The 20,437-nt window shown below is 50.9% G+C and overlaps 2 protein-coding genes and 1 long non-coding RNA gene across 4 annotated transcripts; all 3 read right to left on the bottom strand.

Moving 5' to 3' along the window:
• Window positions 1–457: 457 nt before the first annotated feature.
• LOC123185147 (uncharacterized) lies at window positions 458–3,130 on the bottom strand. The gene is made up of 4 exons (XR_006493207.1): window positions 2,989–3,130; window positions 1,466–1,736; window positions 672–1,361; window positions 458–581 (listed from the first exon to the last, which is right to left on the bottom strand). It is a non-coding gene; the product is annotated as an uncharacterized lncRNA (long non-coding RNA).
• A 2,072-nt stretch (window positions 3,131–5,202) lies between these two features.
• LOC123185148 (uncharacterized) lies at window positions 5,203–6,049 on the bottom strand. Of its 2 annotated transcripts, none has more exons than XM_044597130.1 (2): window positions 5,773–6,049; window positions 5,203–5,696 (listed from the first exon to the last, which is right to left on the bottom strand). In XM_044597130.1, exons 1-2 carry the CDS (start codon window positions 5,965–5,967, stop codon window positions 5,451–5,453), a joined length of 441 nt encoding a protein of 146 aa, XP_044453065.1. In that variant the 5' UTR covers window positions 5,968–6,049; the 3' UTR covers window positions 5,203–5,450. The 2 variants fall into 2 exon arrangements, with proteins under 2 accessions (XP_044453065.1, XP_044453063.1); XM_044597128.1 differs by having other exon boundaries at window positions 5,203–5,699.
• A 12,989-nt stretch (window positions 6,050–19,038) lies between these two features.
• LOC123191627 (replication protein A 32 kDa subunit B-like) lies at window positions 19,039–20,143 on the bottom strand. Its single transcript, XM_044604290.1, has 6 exons — window positions 19,953–20,143; window positions 19,805–19,846; window positions 19,616–19,693; window positions 19,351–19,537; window positions 19,212–19,288; window positions 19,039–19,111 (listed from the first exon to the last, which is right to left on the bottom strand). Exons 1-6 carry the CDS (start codon window positions 20,030–20,032, stop codon window positions 19,039–19,041), a joined length of 537 nt encoding a protein of 178 aa, XP_044460225.1. The 5' UTR covers window positions 20,033–20,143.
• Between the last annotated feature and the right edge of the window lie 294 nt (window positions 20,144–20,437).

Raw genomic sequence — 20,437 nt, forward strand, 5'->3', positions numbered from 1 at the left:
CTTCCCTCTTGTACTCTCTCTCGTGCATGTATATAAGCACGCCCCTACGGTGAATACAATCAGAGTGAGAGTTACCTAAACTAGCTAGGGGGGCGGAGAGTTTACGATGAAAAATTTATTTACCTTCTTTGTGTGTGCCATCTCAAAGTCTTCATCCTCGCACCGCTGTGCTATGAGCTTGTTATACTGCAGCACAAAACGGTTGAGAGGTGCTGAAAGCGAAACATAGCTTTTCAGCACATTATTCATGCACTCATTACATTGCGTGCTACACATCTTGGTGCAGAAGTTCGAGCTGAGGTAGGGTTTGGCCCATTTGTCACGGCAATCATATATATGTGCCATGTACCTGTTGCCAGCAAGTCCATAGGTGTCCATTAGATAAGCCCATCCACGGTCGAACTCATCGCCAGTCATCATCTCATTCGTGAGACGATTAAAGTCAATTCGGAATGGGGTCCCTTTCTTATATAATGCCCGAAGATTCTCCTTTATACTTTTCATAACGTGCCATTTGCACAAACGGTGGACTGTAGAGGGCATTGTATGAGCGATAGCAACTTCCATCTGCCGGCATTGATCTGATAATTCACAGAACAAACGAGTCAGGATTTATAAGGAGGAATGCATGCCTTATATACAGACAAACATGACACCAAGTTGCCTGGTACCTGTGAGTATCGTCTGTGGCGTCTTCCCGCCGTTGGCTTCAACAAAGGTAGAAAATGGCCACTTGAATGAGTCTTCTGTTTCTTCTCTGAGAATAACACACCCAAACAGTGCAGATTGGTAGTGATTGTTCACTCCAACGAAAAGACCCACAGGCATCTCATACAGATTACTCTTATAAGTGGTGTCGAAGGTCAGCACGTCACCAAACAGATGATAGTCAGCTCGGCTCTTCGAGTGACACCAAAGAATGCCATGCACACGCCTCTCTGAGTCGACCTTCACCGCGTAAAAAAATCAGGGTTTTGCGCTTGCATCTTACTGAATATATCGAGCGTCTTCGTGATGTCGTCGAGGCTTGAATCATGTACGAGGGTTGCGCATAGATTCTTCAGACAACGCTTGCCGAAGGGAACCTCTTCATGACGCCCGTGTATATCGGACATCACGCCATAAACCTTGTTCACAGGGATGTTGTTAGACCGCATATGCTTGATCAGTTCTTTGATGGGCTAGTCAATGGTATTGTGGCACTTCCACACCTTCTTCTCTCCGGCAGTGTCTGCAAGCTCGTGGTTATGGGTCAGGACGACTGTGGAGAAGTACCATCCATCATCTGCAGTCCTCTTTAGCCTGACCATAGCCTTGCATTTTGTCCTAGCAGATTTTGTGTTCTCCTCCTTGTTGGATCCCTGCGTTGGATGTAACACACTAATAAGCTCTATCGTGCGCGGAACGAAAGCAAAAGAATGCATAAAAAATGGAACCCTGTGTATGATCCAAGAGTTTTTCCCACCTCGCACGAGCAGAGGAATTCCTGCATTGTTTTGTAGCATGCGGGCTTCGTGGTATACTTGTTTCCCCGCTTGATCCCAAACCCAACTTCCCAAGAATAGGCGTTGTAAAACTCGTGCGCCTCTTGGTCTGACGAGAAGACCATACCCATGGCCGGCTCGAAGACGACAGGCGAGCCTCTCTCCGCGGCGAGGCTAAAGGCGCGCTGGATTGAGTTGGTCCGACCTCCCCCCTCCATTGTCGATCGGCTGCAGGAGCTGCCGTTGCGGTTTCTGAGAAAAGATCAAGTAGGTATGAAATATCAATATGGGAAGCCAGAATTTGGATCACAAGTGATGGGCGCCACATCACCTCTGACGGCGCGCGTATCCCTCGGTGGCGACCAGTGGCGGAGACAAGGGGGGCGAGCAGGGGCCTGGCCCCCCCCTAACGATCGAGCGATGCTGTCTAATTAGCGATACGAAGCATGTAATCCCACGTATATCTACATACTTGCCCCCCCCTATCTAAGCGTTAAGTTTAGAAAAGGGAATAAGGCCCATGTGAAGCCCACTAGTAGTCAGGTTGGGCTATTGGCTCAAGTCTTCTCGGGCGTTGTGCTCTCCTGTGATTAGTACGCAGAAAAATATCCGCAGCCGTTCCGTGCCCTAGCCTGCCCGGCCGCCTCTGCTCTCCCAGCCCTGCTGCTACTCTTGATCCTATTCTTACGGCGACGGCGTGACGCAACTTTCTTCAGTTGCCAAATCTTCCGGATCTAACCAACGGGAACTAGCCAAGGACACATGGTTTAACACATCACTACATCACATCATCTAATAATCTCAATTCCCGTCTTGTATTGTTGTTCAATTTATACATCAGCTTTTTGTTGTTTACTTGTTTCGGTTGTGTGATTTCTGATGGTACGATCCTATCTTGTACTGTCCTTGAGATAATCGTGATCATGATGCGAATTATATTATATAAGTTCCTATTTGTGATGCAGAATTTTCATATGTCGAATAACTAATTGTGTTGGACGAAAATTCATTGTACGTATAGCAAGGTTCTAGTTATTTACTTTTGCTCCAGAAAAAATGAACTTGACTTGGTCCCTCTATACCAAAATTCTGGCTCGGCCCCTGGTGGCGGCGGAGGTAGGGGGCGACGACTCGTGGTCGACGTTGGTCTGAGACCGCGGCGAGGGCATGCCGGCCGTGCCGCCGTCCGTGCGAGCGGGCTGAGGTGCAGGAATAGCCCCTCCATTGCAATCGATCACCGTATCTTCAGACGCTACGGTAAACGTGAGAGGCTCACCCCCGCGCCGGCCCCATGAAGTGGACGCGACGCGCGCCTTCCGGCAGGATCACGTCGCGCGCGCGTAATGAACCGGCGAGCTGGCTTCCCTCGGAGGTACCCACGGTCGATGGTGGCGGCGTTGCCGAGAACACTACAGCGAGTGGCAGATGCTAAGATACCAGATGCGGGGATCCTAACCAGCAAAAACACTAGGGAATATAGAATGGAAGATCAACTACTACTTACCTCCGGCTGTAGCATCATGCGGGCTATCCATTCCAGCCGCCACTACCGAGCACGGCGATGGAGACGAGCTTCAACTGGGCTGCGTCTTTTCGCAGATCCCCGTTCAGCAATTGGTGTTGTAGATGCCAAACGAGGACGCACAAAAATGGTTAGCGACACCACGGCTTTTTAGTTTTCACAGACACCCACCGAAAGCGGCATGCCGGGGACCCCGATGACGCAGTGCTTTTTTTGTCTCCATAATTTGGGTCGTTTACAAAAATATATCGTACAAATCGTGGGCATTACGTTCTGAGTATCGTTTTTGCATAGACGTGGTCGTACGTGGTAATACGGGCATCTCACGACACAGACTCCCACGATTTCGTGTTTACGGTGAGAACGCTTTACAGTTTTTAAAGTCACGATTTACGTTTTTGTACATTTTTCTGGTCACCAGGTAGCTATTCGACCCTAAATTCGATCTGGCCACACTAAAAAAAAGTTCGATCTGCCCTACGGAGGCGCGCCAATGGGTCGGATTGCGTTTACTTAACCACAAAAAATAGGGTGTGTCTAGAGCACATCTAGATGTGCCCTAATTATTGCACATCTAAGTCCTATGTCATTGATCTTACGTCAAGATTCGTGTGGATATTTTTTTTTATTTTCTTCTTTGTGCTTGATTCACTCATTTAGATGTGCTTTAGCAAAACTGCAAAAAATAACACGTTAGAAACCACACGCACCAGTTGGTAAGATGCAGAAATGTTACTTGTTTTTTGATCGGTCGATTGCTTTTGCTCCGCTCCGGAAAAGTAGGATCGCACGAGGCGATCTATGGAGGCGACGAGGGTTCCCTTGCGCGCCGCATGTTCCCTCTCTCTCTCCGTTGGCCGCTTCGGCGGCGGGAGGGAGGGGGAACCTAGGGTCTGTTCGCTTGGTGGGTGTGTGATAGGGTTAGAGTTGAGGAAGACGTTGCCGAGGCCGTTGCGGTGGTGTCGTGTCGGAATAAATTTCTCCGGGCTCCGTTCGCGGTTAGGCGAGGCTTTTGCCTTCGTCTAGGAGCCATCGGGGTGGGGGATCCTCGGATCTCGTCGAGGTCGCGGGCTATGGTGGATGGAGGTCCATTGGCACTGGCCGTTTGGGTTCTCAGATGGGCGATGGATGCAGGGAGACGAAGATCCTTCTTCTTTCTTGTCGGTATGATTTGCTGCTGCTGTTCTTCTTCTTTCTCTGCGCCGATGCTGGTGGAAGATCCTGCTTTATCCGGGCGGTTGGCCCGGCCGCGGTGCTGGATCGGTCGGATGGCTCGAGTTCTCTTCCTTTCGGAAGGGACACTTTTCGCGGTACTCAAAGCCAAAGATGGCGACGGCTGTTTCAGGGGTGTTGGATTGATACACATGCCCTCTCAGCGCTGGTGTCAAGAAAGGAGGAAGCAGAATGACGGCATTTGTACCGTGGTCGAAGATGATGACCTGCTTGCATATCCTTCTGCTGCAGGGGTCTTCTTTTAAGATTCAGGGATGATGACACCGGGCTCCGGAGATCTTTTTGTATTATGGTTGTCTTAGGATACTCTAGGTTAGGTGTTCATGATCTTTTGTGTTTATATTTCAGTGTGCTTGTAAGGGTTAACTACTTTGTACTATTTTGTGATTTGAATAAAAAATTCTAAAAAAAAGATGGGTAAGATGCAGGAACGAAACGGTGATACAAATGCCATGGACACACTCGACAGAATTAACAACGACCGATACATGTGGCTTGGATAAACCGACGAAGTCACGACCTAGACACAACTGGACTTCAACACCGATGGGTTACACACGAGCGCCGCGAGCAAGTTGATCAAAAAGAGAAGACCCGCCCATGTAGCCAGCCAGACCACGATGGCCGCACCCGTCACCATCTTGCTCCTCATGGCACGCGTCGCGTTCTTGCGTACGGCAAGTCTCTCGACGACATGAGCGTACACAGCGAATACAGTATGTGTTTTTTTTGTGTGGCAACGGACCTCACGGTCACGTCATACACTGCGCGCCCACAGTTTGCCGAAAAACGCTCGCACGCTCTGAAAGTATAACTGAGAGCTTGCCAAGATGGATACGGTGATCACGAGCTGTCGGTTGTCCATCAGAGGCCGCAGCACAACAGAACGCGCAGGTCAGCGCTTACACCTTGTACAGTCTGATGACACGCAGCAGAGCTACCGCGCTTTTGACCGAGATACCATGGAAAACAACTTGATGATTATTTATACTAACAGCATAATGGAACAGCCGGCACACTCCAGTCTTAATGGACACGATTTGCACCATACAACACTCACACAGAGTCTAATACAAGTTTCCCTCTCATTAGTAACGCGCCCACCACGACACAGCTTCCAGATACATTTTTTTTTTGGGTGTTTTCACAGCCTTGATTACTCGCCTTAGGACCTACATAACTTATGACCATCGACATCACAGATGCAAAGATCAAGCAGACGGTACACCAGACCAAGCCGAGACGCAGATGAAGAACAGAATTACCATCAGTAGAAACGCAACGAGCCGCGAGCTGAAGCTCTGTTGGTGCCTTGCTTTGCACAGGGCTTGCTCCAGAGACATGTGCAGTAGTGCGTTCTCGCCCTCCATGCGAACGATCTTGCTTCGCAGATCGAGGAGTAGCTGTCTAAGGTAGGGGCTAGCCCTCGGGTCAAACCAGCGCCAGAACCCACATCCCTGCTGCCATATCACACAATATTATCATATCAAGAACACGCACAGAAGATGGCTATAAGAGTCAGATCTCACTTACCGTCGCCCGTGAACAGCACAGGTACCTCCGGCCGGGATTGGCGTCGGTCCAAGAGGTCAGGAGCGGTGCCTTTCGGCCGTAGTAGCAGTTAACGGAAGGCTCGTAGTCCATGGGGTGCACGCGGTACGGGATGGGAGAGGTACCTCCGCTCCGGAAACGAGAAGAGGCAGAGCTGCCATGGCTACCGGATGACATTGTGAGCAGTGAGATGGCCTGCGCGCTCTCTGGAGAGCCTGTGCTGTGGCTTTGTGTGTGGAGTGGACGAGTCCATGAAAAAGTCTTGCAGCCTTTTTATAACCAGTGGGGTATCAATCCATGTCGTCACAACTCACAAGCTTGCCCAGAAAAAAGATTTTCTTTTGAGCGTTTTCGTCCCCTTTAGCGCGCGACAGGCAGCCATCCGCGCCAAGCGTACACATTACCGTTGCGGCGAATGCGCGCGACAACGTTTTGCGTGAACGATGGCATTTAAGCCTAGTCGATTCCATTTTTTGGGGCCGTAAAAGTCGTCTGAATAACCGATTTATCACACACTCGGAACCGAGGAAATACCTCGTGAAGACCCGGAACCGGTTGATGCTGGGAGTGGATCCGACAAGACCAATGACGGAACCGATGGATTTATAGGAGAGGGGGACTGGTAATCGCGGATCGGGAACCGCCGAAAATCGATGATGGGCCCGTCAGAGTTAACTTCGAAGCACGGGCACCCTTTTCGTTCGTGGAACCGATATCGGTTACGGAGGACGCGAACCGCATTATCACACACTCGGAACACACGAGGCAAACTATCTCAGGTGGAACAGACGAGACAAGCGACGGAGCCGACTGATTTTTGAGGGGAGGGGACTAGTAACCGCGACACGGAAACACCGAGAATCAATGATGGGGCCGTCGAAGTTAACTTCGAAGCAGGGGCACCCTTTTGTTCGTGGAACCGATATCAGTTACCAAGGACGCTAACCACTTTATCACACAATCAATGATGGAACCAATCGGTTACGGAGGACGCGAACCGCCTTATCACACACTCGGAACCAACGAGGCAAACCATCTCAGGTGGAAACCGACGATATCAACCATGGAGCCGGTGGATTTAAGGGGGAGGAGGGCCGGTAACCTCCGTACGGGACCCGCCAAAAAACAGTGATGGGTCCATCGAAGTTAGCCTCGATGCACGGCCACCCGTTTGTTCATGGAACCGATATCGGTTACGGAGGACGCCAACCGCCTTATCACACACTCGGAACCAACCAGGCAAACCATCTCAGGTGGAACCGAAGATATCAACCGTGGAGACGGTGGATTTAGGGGGGAGGAGGGCCGGTAACGTCGGTACGGGAACCGCCAAAAATAAGTGATGGGTCCGTCGAAGTTAACCTCGATGCACGTGCGCCCGTTCGTTCGTGGAACCGATCGGTTACGGAGGACGCGAACCGCCTTATCACACACTCGGAACCGACGAGGCAAACCATCTCAGGTGAAACTGACGATATCAACCATGGAGCCGATGGATTTAGGGGGAGGAGGGCCGGTAACCCTGGTACGGGACCCGCCAAAAATCAGTGATGGGTCCGTCGAAGTTAACCTCGATGCACGGCCACCCGTTTGTTCGTGGAACCTATATCGGTTACGGAGGACGCCAACCGCCTTATCACACACTCGGAACCGACCAGGCAAACCATCTCAGGTGGAACCGAAGATATCAACCGTGGAGCCGGTGGATTTAGGGGGGAGGAGGGCCGGTAACCTCGGTACGGGAATCGCCAAAAATAAGTGATGGGTCCGTCGAAGTTAACCTCGATGCACGTGCGCCCGTACGTTCATGGAACCGATCGGTTACGGAGGACGCGAACCGCCTTATCACACACTCGGAACCGACGAGGCAAACCATCTCAGGTGGAACTGGCGATATCAACCATGGAGCCGATGGATTTAGGGGGGAGGAGGGCCGGTAACCCTGGTACGGGACCCGCCAAAAATCAGTGATGGGTCCGTCGAAGTTAACCTCGATGCACGGCCACCCGTTTGTTCGTGGAACCGATATCGGTTACGGAGGACGCCAACCGCCTTATCACACACTCGGAACCGAACAGGCAAACCATCTCAGGTGGAACCGAAGATATCAACCGTGGAGCCGGTGGATTTAGTGGGGAGGAGGGCCGGTAACCTCGGTACGGGAACCGCCAAATATAAGTGATGGGACCGTCGAAGTTAACCTCAATGCACGTGCGCCCGTTCGTTCGTGGAACCGATCGGTTACGGAGGACGCGAACCGCCTTATCACACACTCGGAACCGACGAGGCAAACCATCTCAGGTGGAACTGATGATATCAACCATGGAGCCAATGGATTTAGGGGGGAGGAGGGCCGGTAACACTGGTATGGGACCCGCCAAAAATCAGTGATGGGTCCATCAAAGTTAACCTCGATGCACGACCACCCGTTTGTTCGTGGAACCGATCGGTTACGGAGGACGCAAACCGCCTTATCACACACTCGGAATCGACCAGGCAAACCATCTCAGGTGGAACTGGTGAAATCAACCGTGGAGCCGGTGGATTTAGGGGGGAGGAGGTCCGGTAACCCGGGTACGGGACCCGCCAAAAATCAGTGATGGGTCCGTCGAAGTTAACCTCAATGCACGTGCGCCCGTTCGTTCGTGGAACCGATCGGTTACGGAGGACGCGAACCGCCTTATCACACACTCGGAACCGACGAGGCAAACCATCTCAGGTGGAACTGACGATATCAACCATGGAGCCGATGGATTTAGGGGGGAGGAGGTCCGGTAACCCTGGTACGGGACCCGCCAAAAATCAGTGATGGGTCCGTCGAAGTTAACCTCTATGCACGTGTGCCCGTTCGTTCATGGAACCGATATCGGTTAGGGAGGACGCCAACCGCCTTATCACACACTCGAAACCGACCAGGCAAACCATGTCAGGTGGAACCAAAGATATCAACCGTGGAGACGGTGGATTTAGGGGGGAGGAGGGCCGGTAACCCTGGTATGGGAACAACCAAAAATAAGTGATGGGTCCATCGAAGTTAACCTCGGTGCACGTGCGCCCGTTCGTTCGTGGAACCGATCGGTTACGGAGGACGCGAACCGCCTTATCACACACTCGGAACCGACGAGGCAAACCATCTCTGGTGGAACTGACGATATCTACCATGGAGCCGATGGATTTAGGGGGGAGGAGGGCCGGTAACCCTGGTACGGGACCCACCAAAAATCAGTGATGGGTCCGTCGAAGTTAACCTCAATGCACGGCCACCCGTTTGTTCGTGGAACCGATCGGTTACGGAGGACGCGAACCGCCTTATCACACACTTGGAACCGACCAGGCAAACCATCTCAGGTGGAACTGACGATATCAACCGTGGAGACGGTGGATTTAGGGGGGAGGAGGTCCTGTAACCCGGGTATGGGACCCGCCAAAAATCAGTGATGGGTCCGTCGAACTTAACCTCGATGCATGTGCGCCCGTTCGTTCGTGGAACCGATCGGTTACGGAGGACGCGAACCGCCTTATCAAACACTCGGAACCGACGAGGCAAACCATCTCAGGTGGAACTGACGATATCAACCATGGAGCCGATGGATTTAGGGGGGAGGAGGTCCGGTAACACTGGTACGGGACCCGCCAAAAATCAGTGATGGGTCCATCGAAGTTAACCTTGATGCACGTGCGCCCGTTCGTTCGTGGAACCGATCGGTTATGGAGGACGCGAACCGCCTTATCACACACTCGGAACCGACGAGGCAAACCATCTCAGGTGGAACTGACGATATCAACCATGGAGCCGATGGATTTAGGGGGGAGGAGGGCCGGTAACCCTGGTACGGGACCCACCAAAAATCAGTGATGGGTCCGTCGAAGTTAACCTCGATGCACGGCCACCCGTTTGTTCGTGGAACCGATATCGGTTACGGAGGACGCCAACCGCCTTATCACACACTCGGAACCGACCAGGCAAACCATCTCAGGTGGAACCGAAGATATCAACCGTGGAGCCGGTGGATTTAGGGGGGAGGAGGGCCGGTAACCTCGGTACGGGAATTGCCAAAAATAAGTGATGGGTCTGTCGAAGTTAACCTCGATGCACGTGCGCCCATTCGTTCGTGGAATCGATCGGTTACGGAGGACGCGAACCGCCTTATCACACACTCGGAACCGACGAGGCAAACCATCTCAGGTGGAACTGGCGATATCAACCATGGAGCCGATGGATTTAGGGGGGAGGAGGGCCGGTAACCCTGGTACGGGACCCGCCAAAAATCAGTGATGGGTCCGTCGAAGTTAACCTCGATGCACGGCCACCCGTTTGTTCGTGGAACCGATATCGGTTACGGAGGACGCCAACCGCCTTATCACACACTCGGAACCGAACAGGCAAACCATCTCAGGTGGAACCGAAGATATCAACCGTGGAGCCGGTGGATTTAGTGGGGAGGAGGGCCGGTAACCTCGGTACGGGAACCGCCAAATATAAGTGATGGGACCGTCGAAGTTAACCTCAATGCACGTGCGCCCGTTCGTTCGTGGAACCGATCGGTTACGGAGGACGCGAACCGCCTTATCACACACTCGGAACCGACGAGGCAAACCATCTCAGGTGGAACTGATGATATCAACCATGGAGCCAATGGATTTAGGGGGGAGGAGGGCCGGTAACACTGGTATGGGACCCGCCAAAAATCAGTGATGGGTCCATCGAAGTTAACCTCGATGCACGGCCACCCGTTTGTTCGTGGAACCGATCGGTTACGGAGGACGCAAACCGCCTTATCACACACTCGGAACCGACCAGGCAAACCATCTCAGGTGGAACTGGTGAAATCAACCGTGGAGCCGGTGGATTTAGGGGGGAGGAGGTCCGGTAACCCGGGTACGGGACCCGCCAAAAATCAGTGATGGGTCCGTCGAAGTTAACCTCAATGCACGTGCGCCCGTTCGTTCGTGGAACCGATCGGTTACGGAGGACGCGAACCGCCTTATCACACACTCGGAACCGACGAGGCAAACCATCTCAGGTGGAACTGACGATATCAACCATGGAGCCGATGGATTTAGGGGGGAGGAGGTCCGGTAACCCTGGTACGGGACCCGCCAAAAATCAGTGATGGGTCCGTCGAAGTTAACCTTGATGCACGTGTGCCCGTTCGTTCATGGAACCGATATCGGTTAGGGAGGACGCCAACCGCCTTATCACACACTCGAAACCGACCAGGCAAACCATGTCAGGTGGAACCGAAGATATCAACCGTGGAGACGGTGGATTTAGGGGGGAGGAGGGCCGGTAACCCTGGTATGGGAACAGCCAAAAATAAGTGATGGGTCCGTCGAAGTTAACCTCGGTGCATGTGCGCCCGTTCGTTCGTGGAACCGATCGGTTACGGAGGACGCGAACCGCCTTATCACACACTCGGAACCGACGTGGCAAACCATCTCAGGTGGAACTGACGATATCTACCATGGAGCCGATGGATTTAGGGGGGAGGTGGGCCGGTAACCCTGGTACGGGACCCACCAAAAATCAGTGATGGGTCCGTCGAAGTTAACCTCGATGCACGGCCACCCGCTTGTTCGTGGAACCGATCGGTTACGGAGGACGCGAACCGCCTTATCACACACTTGGAACCGACCAGGCAAACCATCTCAGGTGGAACTGACGATATCAACCGTGGAGACGGTGGATTTAGGGGGGAGGAGGTCATGTAACCCGGGTACGGGACCCGCCAAAAATCAGTGATGGTTCCGTCGAACTTAACCTCGATGCACGTGCGCCCGTTCGTTCGTGGAACCGATCGGTTACGGAGGACGCGAACCGCCTTATCACACACTCGCACCGACGAGGCAAACCATCTCAGGTGGAACTGACGATATCAACCATGGAGCCGATGGATTTAGGGGGGAGGAGGTCCGGTAACACTGGTACGGGACCCGCCAAAAATCAGTGATGGGTCCATCGAAGTTAACCTCGATGCACGTGCGCCCGTTTGTTCATGGAACCGATATCGGTTAGGGAGGACGCCAAGCGCCTTATCACACACTCGGAACCGACCAAGCAAACCATGTCAGGTGGAACCGAAGATATCAACCGTGGAGACGGTGGATTTAGGGGGGAGGAGGGCCGGTAAACCTGGAACGGGAACAGCCAAAAATAAGTGATGGGTCCATCAAAGTTAACCTCGGTGCACGTGTGCCCGTTCGTTCGTGGAACCGATCGGTTACGGAGGACGCGAACCGCCTTATCACACAATCGGAACCGACGAGGCAAACCATCTCAGGTGGAACTGACGATATCAACCATGGAGCCGATGGATTTAGGGGGAAGGAGGGCCGGTAACCCTGGTACGGGACCCGCCAAAAATCAGTGATGGGTCCATCGAAGTTAACCTCGATGCACGGCCACCCGTTTGTTCGTGGAACCGATCGGTTACGGAGGACGCGAACCGCCTTATCACACACTCGGAACCGACCAGGCAAACCATCTCAGGTGGAACTGACGATATCGACTGTGGAGCCGGTGGATTTAGGGGGGAGGAGGTCCGGTAACCCAGGTACAGGACCCGCCAAAAATAAGTGATGGCTCCATCGAAGTTAACCTCGATGCACGTGCGCCCGTACGTTCATGGAACCGATGGGTTACGGAGGACGCGAACCGCCTTATCACACACTCAGAACCGACGAGGTAAACCATCTCAGGTGGAACTGACGATATCAACCATGGAGCCGATGGATTTAGGGGGGAGGAGGGCCGGTAACCCTGGTACGGGACCCGCCAAAAATCAGTAATGGGTCCGTCGAAGTTAACCTTGATGCATGTGCGCCCGTTCGTTCGTGGAACCGATATCGGTTAGGGAGAACAAAACCGCCTTATCACACACTCGGAACCGACCAGGCAAACCATCTCAGGTGGAACCGAAGATATCAACCGTGGAGACGGTGCATTTAGGGGGGAGGAGGGCCGGTAACCCTGGTACGGGAACAGCCTAAAATAAGTGATGGGTCCGTCGAAGTTAACCTCGGTGCACGTGCGCCCGTTCGTTCGTGGAACCGATCGGTTACGGAGGACGCGAACCGCCTTATCACACACTCGGAACCGACGAGGCAAACCATCTCAGGTGAAACTGACGATATCAACCATGGAGCCAATGGATTTAGGGGGAGGAGGTCCGGTAACCCTGGTACGGGACCCGCCAAAAATCAGTGATGGGTCCGTCGAAGTTAACCTCGATGCACGGCCACCCGTTTGTTCGTGGAACCGATATCAGTTACGGGGGACACCAACCGCCTTATCACACAATCGGAACCAACCAGGCAAACCATCTCAGGTGGAACCGAAGATATCAACCGCGGAGCTGGTGGATTTAGGGGGGAGGAGGGCCGGTAACCTCGGTATGGGAACAGCCAAAAAGAAGTGATGGGTCCATCGAAGTTAACCTCGATGCACGTGCACCCGTTCGTTTGTGGAACCGATATCGGTTAGGGAGGACGCCAACCGCCTTATCACACACTCGGAACATTGATAATTATGGAATGAACGGATGGATGAAATGAACGGAATAATTTTTCTTTTTTATGGTAATGAACGGAATAAATCTTTTGTTAGGCCTAATGTAAAATTCCAAAGTACAGTATAAAAAACATGGCTGTCTGCATCATGGGGTCCACGGAGCGCATCACGCACACGCTATCGCGTAAAGGCGCGCGTGAATTTTCTGGACACAGCTGGATACAAAATTTGAGCCAAGCACGCGGTAGTATATTTCTTTTCTTTTTCTATTTTTTGGTGGCAGAAGGGGTTTTCGTATACGATCAGACTTGTGAACAGGGACAGTGGCCAGGCACGCGTATGCGGTGGCAAACAGGGTCTGGCCCGCTTCGCCCTCCCAGTCCTAAACCCCCATCCAGCACAGAGCGCAGCCTCCTCCTCAATCTCGCCACTACCCGCGCACATTTTCCGCTTCCGCCCCTCACACCGCGCACAACACTCAATCTGCAAAGCACAGTGAAACAACCTACTCAAGTGAGATGCTCAGTGGCATGAACGCGCTACGGCTCCGGGACAACGGGAATCGGTTCTGCGCGCCTCGCCGTCGGTAGAGGGGCAAGGGCGGGGGCGGCGGGGCGTTTGGCTCGGTTTTCCAGGCAGGTACGCACACAGTTCTTCGGTCTTGCGCAGCAAGCCTGTTAGAATAGTTGAACGTCTGCTTTGTTCATGCGCACGCCATAATTGATAGCTGCAGAGATTATGATTGCGGATTTCTTATTGACTTGAGTAGTTGAGAGAACTTCTGGTCTCATTTGGTTTAGTAAGCCTGGAACCATTATGTTGCTGTGGTTTTTAGTTTTCTTGAACTCGGTTCTGTACTGTTGCTTTGCTTCATTCTAATATAATGGGGCAGGGGGGAACCCCCTTCATTCAATTTTTTTTCTTATTGACTTTGGTTGGCCTGACAGGGGGATGGACTATGGCATTGGCCCATCCAGGCACCGACGCTTGAATGAAGACCATCATGACATCTCGTCTGACGACGGTGAGGGGGTTCGCATCCCGTCCATGGTCGCGCACAGCTCATCTGAATCCGGCTCGGATGACAACAGAAAGGGGAAAAGGAAAAAGCCCATGGTTGGGTCAAGGTGTAGCATTCTGAAACTGTATGATTTGATATCCAAACTGAATCCTGAGAAGAGGAAGTTAGTGCATGAGATAGGATTTGGAGGGCTACTTGATATACCGAAGCTTACAAGGATTGATAGAGAGTTTTTGCTGTGGGTGTATAGCAAAGTTAATGAGGAAGCTAGCTCCATCATTGCAGGCCTACGCCATGACACGCCGTTCTATGATGAAGATGTGGCCACAATCATGGGAATACCGTGCGGAGGAGCATCAGTGATGACGCCGGGGTCAATCGTGTCGGACGAGGTTGTGCAAACCATCAGGATGGCACTCAGCCTTTCAGAGAATGAACACAGCCCGGCCTCTGTAGCAAAGGTGGTGCTCATGGAGCATGGCCGTCCTATGACTGTGGCTGAGAGCAAGGCCTTCAAGATGGCTTTCGTAATTTGTGCGGTGTCGTATGTGCTGGCTCCCAATTTGAAGAATGAGTACTTCACGACAGACTACTGGGGAGCTATATATGAGCCAGATTTGATAAATATGTTTAACTGGGCCGGGTACGTGCGTGCTGATGTGCTATGATCAGCATCAAGGGTGAAATCTGAGCTGTTTTCAGGGAAATCGAAGCCGAACATTTCTGGGTGTCTTCCTTTTCTGCAGGTCAGTGGGGGGTGGGGGGGTGGGGAGTCCTTTCGACAATCCTAACTCTGACCTGAATGCCTGTGACCTGAATGTCCTTCATCCTAACTTTGATATTCATGTCAAATGGCGGGTGTTCTACATCGACAATCTAGACACTTCAAGTGGTGGCATTCCCAACATTCCTCATGATGTATTCCCAAGGGTGAAGGCGTACACGAGCACTGACATCAACAAAATTATACTAGTTGACTCGTACACTAAAAAGGGATCTCCTAATCATGTGTATGGGAAGCTGCTGGTAAGACATGTGCTTGATATTGGTGTCACGTTGATATATTAGGTCCACAAAAGATTAATTTCTGAACACGCATACTGACTCCAGCTTGTTTGATATGTTTTTCTGAAGCCTCGAGCTCCTACTTCCGTGTGTTATCAGCGGAATCCATCGAAAAGGAGAAACATCGATGCAGGCGCCGGAAGAATCCATGCACGGAATGGACGCGCAAATTGCAGCCCCCGTCAAACGAATAACATTGTAAGTCTACGACGCATAACTATCACCATTTTGTTTATTGACGCTGTGCATCCTAAGGGTTGTGGGTATACTTTCTGTGCATTGCTATACTGAACATACAAACATGTGATGCAGCTGAGAGCTCTGTGCATTCAGAAAGTGACTCAATTCACGCAGAACTGTGAGGAAATTTTGGCGGCATCGGACAGGGAGATGAATGCGGAGAACAACAGGCATTTGAACGAATGGGCACAGATCCGCACAGGGATGAGACATCGCTTATGCCTTGAAGCTCAGAAATCAAGGGAAGACATCTCCCATGTGTTTGCGATGGTAGAGCAACACACAAATTCATCAAAAAGGGACATCATAAACATTGATGATGATGACACAGGTATAGAAAGTTCACCCGGTCCGACCCCTGATCGTGTTAAATTTTCATATTTACGTTTCAGTATTTTCGTTCACTGATGACAAATCTTTTTTCAGATGTTTCAGATAAGCAAAACGCAGCATCTCCATGTATGATAAGCCCCACCCCAAGGATGTCACATGGTGCTCGAGGAGCATCGCCGCTTCAGCCATCACCAAATGGTTCGGAAGCGACGCCAAAAAGGATAAAGAAGACATCTCACAGGAAAAGAATGAGAAACGTGGAGGCTATGGAGGATGACAACGACTCTGAGAGAGGGTGGACGCCTCTTGGAAAACTCGTAGAGGAGGCCGAAAGAGATATTGGGGCTGGATGTAGCACAACCGCCGCGCAGCCAATCACACACATAGAGGAGATAGATGCATCTGACAAAAGTGAATTGGTCATCTCACAGGCTCTTGAGGACAGCTACCCAGTGCACTGTGAACAGCCAGGGCCAATGGATGCCGAGGGGGGACGAAACTTGCGTATTACCGAGGTGGACGCACATGACGTTTTCAACGTCTGCCTGTCATTTGACCTTGAAAAAGACGCCCCACCGCAGGCCATGTCAGTCCATACACAAAACAGGACATTGCCACCAATGAGGGACCGGCTAAACCAAGCGTACAATGGCGTGCAGCATGAGACGGACACACACAATGATATCGATGGTTGCCCATCGTTTGACCTTCGCATAGACGACCCGCCACAGCACAACACAATCAATGTTCCGGGCAGGCCAGTATCACCAAGGGGGGACAGACAAAACCAAACGAATCATGTCGTGCAGCGTGGGCCTTTACTAGCGGAGTTCACAGCAGCCATCGAAGCGGAAGGTGTTAATTTTCAGCATAATTTTTTTCCATATTGTGTTGACTGTGATTAGCCTGGTACTAATTATGCTAACCCTTTCTTATCGTCGAACAGATCAGCTGGCTTGTGCAGAGACACCGATGGCACCTATCAGGGATGCGCCGCCGATCGGCGTCCCAAGATCAGGCCAAGCACGCCTGATCCCAATTGCGAGCACTCCCTCTCTGTCGCCAGTAACCAGGACCAAAAATATAATGATCGCAGAGCTTGATATCCGCGAGGAGCTTGCTGTGTCTACAGTTAATCTAAACGTGGCATTGACCAAGACAAGCTCTCGGTCGGCGCCGAGACCAAAGAGGAAGGTCGTTCCAGGTCCATTGGCCAGTTCCCCTTTCGTCATGGAGTACAAACTGCTAGAACGCGCGCCGGCAGATATATGCCATCTGTATTTGAAATTTATGAGCTTGGCAGGGGAGATAGTTAAAAAGTATGATCCACATGGATCAGAAGCCCTTTTTATTGCTTTTATGTTAATTTTTTAGGGAAAGCATTTAATTTAGGTATTATGCTTTTTTTCTTTTTGCAGCAATTGGATCATCTCTGCCTTGCCAAGCTACATTGAATTTACCGCGATCGAAATACAGAAAGAGCTGGTGGTCGATGGAGTAGTCAGCTTCGAGATGATGAACATATTCATGAGAAGGTTTCAGCAGCTTGACGTTGACTTTGCAGGCAAAGTATGGAGAGTCTTGCTGGCGTCATTTCCTGGAACCTGATTTTGTGGTAAGGGTTGTTCCTTTTTGAAGTGTCGTGCCTTCGTATCAGGCAATCAATTAGTAATGATAGATACGGGGCTCCCTGACATTTCTGTATCCGATTTTATGTGTGCAGAATCATGTGTTCAGGGATGGGGGGTACGTCGATGAGGATTATATAAGAGATCTTTTTGTGGGCGACCAGTTGGCGCACGCTGTTCATCTATGCACAATGGTACATGTCTTCAGATTTTCCATTGGCGATTATAAGCATTCTACTTGAAGACGAGGGATGATCTATATATTGTAACATGGTTTGTTTCCCTGTTTTAGTTTGTTCTGCCCATCCATCACAACCACTCCTGGGCGACATACTTCTTCGACTTCCAGAGAAGGCGAACTACAATATTGGACCCGATGATGAGCAATGGCGACAAGCCAATGGATGAGCTACAAGGGGAGCATGGCCGATTGGCAGACGAGCTTTTGGCTGCCATAATCAAATGCATTGATGCTTACCTCGACGGCTGGAAGCCAAAGACAGCAGGCTGGTACAACTGGTTCCCTAGGAATGTCACAGGACCTTGGGTATGCAAGAGGTAAGATGACAATACTTGTTTACAGAATACTCTGTTCACTGAGATTACCGGATGACAACATATGTCATTTTGTGTATTAATTAGGGAATCGAGCGGGATATTCGCTTTGCACTTTGCAAGGCAATGGATGGGGACTAAAATGCAACGCGAATTGTCTTCGGTGAGTAAGGAATTGGAGAGGTGATAATAATAAAGGTGTAGGGGGGTTAACACATGTTTACTCGGTATTTCCTGCAGATCGGTGGCGACATTGACAATACAAGGATGATCCTGCTGTTTGAAGTTCTTGGTATGAAGGACAACCCCATCCAACTGCCGAAGCTCTTCGATCGGTGCCAAAAGAGTAGAGTTTCAGTACTTTTCATGAACATCGGCTAGTTTTTTGTACTGAATTTATTCAACACCTATATGGATGTTGACCTCACCACCTTAGTTACTAGTGTTTTTGACGGCATTCAAGCACTCAGACTTAACCCTCGTGTGAACTAAAAGAGGCTGGCGAGTGAACTTGATGTGTATCTTTTCTATCTAAACTAAATTAAGCCGTCGAAGCATAGTCCATTTGTAGGGTCATGCCTGATGTATTAATAGAAAGACAAGGTATTCGGGCAATGCCTTCTTGAACTGGTTCAAAGCGACGATTCAGAATGACAGCATTGTACAACTGAATGACATACTATTCAATATGAAGTGGTCATCGCCAATTGTCTGTAACACGCATCCGAGATCAGCAAGCTTGTCGAGCATCGATTTGTATCGATAAGAATGCACGGTTGTCATCATTTGCCAAGTGATTTTAGAAGTATCAATAAGAATGCACACAACTACTATTGTTTTGTCAGCTAGGCGGTGACTGATAAAATTAGCACACAATATAACATGCCGGACTAAACTCACCTTGCTTCTGATTCTGGTATACCAAGACGTTCCACCACCAGGTTCACACTAACTCCATGCTCGAGTGCGCTGATAAATAGCCATTGCAAAAAAATAAAAAAATTCAGAACACTAAAAATGTCTGTTTCTTATGTGATTTAACACGTGCCGTTTTGTGATGATTTCGTACCTGATCCCCGGCTGGTCTAGAAATCCCATTATCATATCAGTGAGATTTTCTTCCTCGGCCTTCACACCCAGACGACGCTGGCATGGATCACAAAAAAGAATGGTGAGCAACCTGCTACTCTGGACTCTACACACACTACACGATTTGATCTGATTTTAATCAACCTCTGGGACACGGCGTGCAGTGCTAGCCAGCATGCGGATGCGGCAAATGGGACGAGAGCAAGAGAGTGCACGACGCGTTTAGCATGGTCGCTTCGCATCATCAGATGAACATAGATGCAGTCCAGGAAATGATGAGTGATATCGTTAAAATTTGTTACCACACTGAAGCGGGGTTAATAATCACGAACACATGGTTTCAATATGATAGCACTACCATAACAACTTACAAGTCATGCTAACCTCAATGAATAGGCTGCAACTACGGGCACGCCGAGCTCGGCACGCAAGCGACCGGTTATTTTGACGTACACGCCATCACTTTTGGTTTGATAGAAAGGCACGAACAATGACATCCACAAACTTAATCAATCTGCATGTTTTTGGATCCATAGAGAATTAACCCACAATCATGCTCGCTGTTTTGGTTACCTGATGCTCGCTGAACACATGACATCGATGCCGTTCTCGAACCTGAAAAGAGGCAGATATGTTGGTCAGGCTAACAAAGTGCCAGACATGGGTGAACTGGGTGGGGGCGGGGGAGGGGGGACAAGCTGTTCTTGCTGTACGCACTCACCAGACGCGTGCCTTGACGCAACCCGTCCCGTCGGCCAGGGTGAAGAAGACGGAGTTATCAGACACTTGCTTATTCACCATTTTTCCTAGCAGCCTGACCTGCAATTAGCGAAAGAGTTAGAAATATGTCTAGTTACCTTTGGTCATATAGGATTCAATACTCACCGTAGTCACCTCCACGCCCGTTGCAGTGAGATAGTTCGACGCGTCAATGATCCCTGTGCCCATGTCTTTTATCTGCTTTGCAGTGCATGGAATCAAGGTGTCCGGCGGTGCATCCTTAGCGGAGAAGTGGCGTCAAAACACAAGAGCTTAATGTACGTCGGCTGGAGCGCTGGGGAGGGCATGGATGAAACCTTACCTTCCACCTCATAATGCCGCCTCCGTTGCCGTCCGGGATCCATTCAGCCCGGAGGAGGGGATCAACACCGGCGCCGTGCGTGCTCGGCACCATGAAGCCTAAAGGATCCCGGCTCATACTTCCGT

Source organism: Triticum aestivum, chromosome 2A (assembly GCF_018294505.1).
Source record: "Triticum aestivum cultivar Chinese Spring chromosome 2A, IWGSC CS RefSeq v2.1, whole genome shotgun sequence".
Classification (NCBI taxonomy): domain Eukaryota; kingdom Viridiplantae; phylum Streptophyta; class Magnoliopsida; order Poales; family Poaceae; genus Triticum; species Triticum aestivum.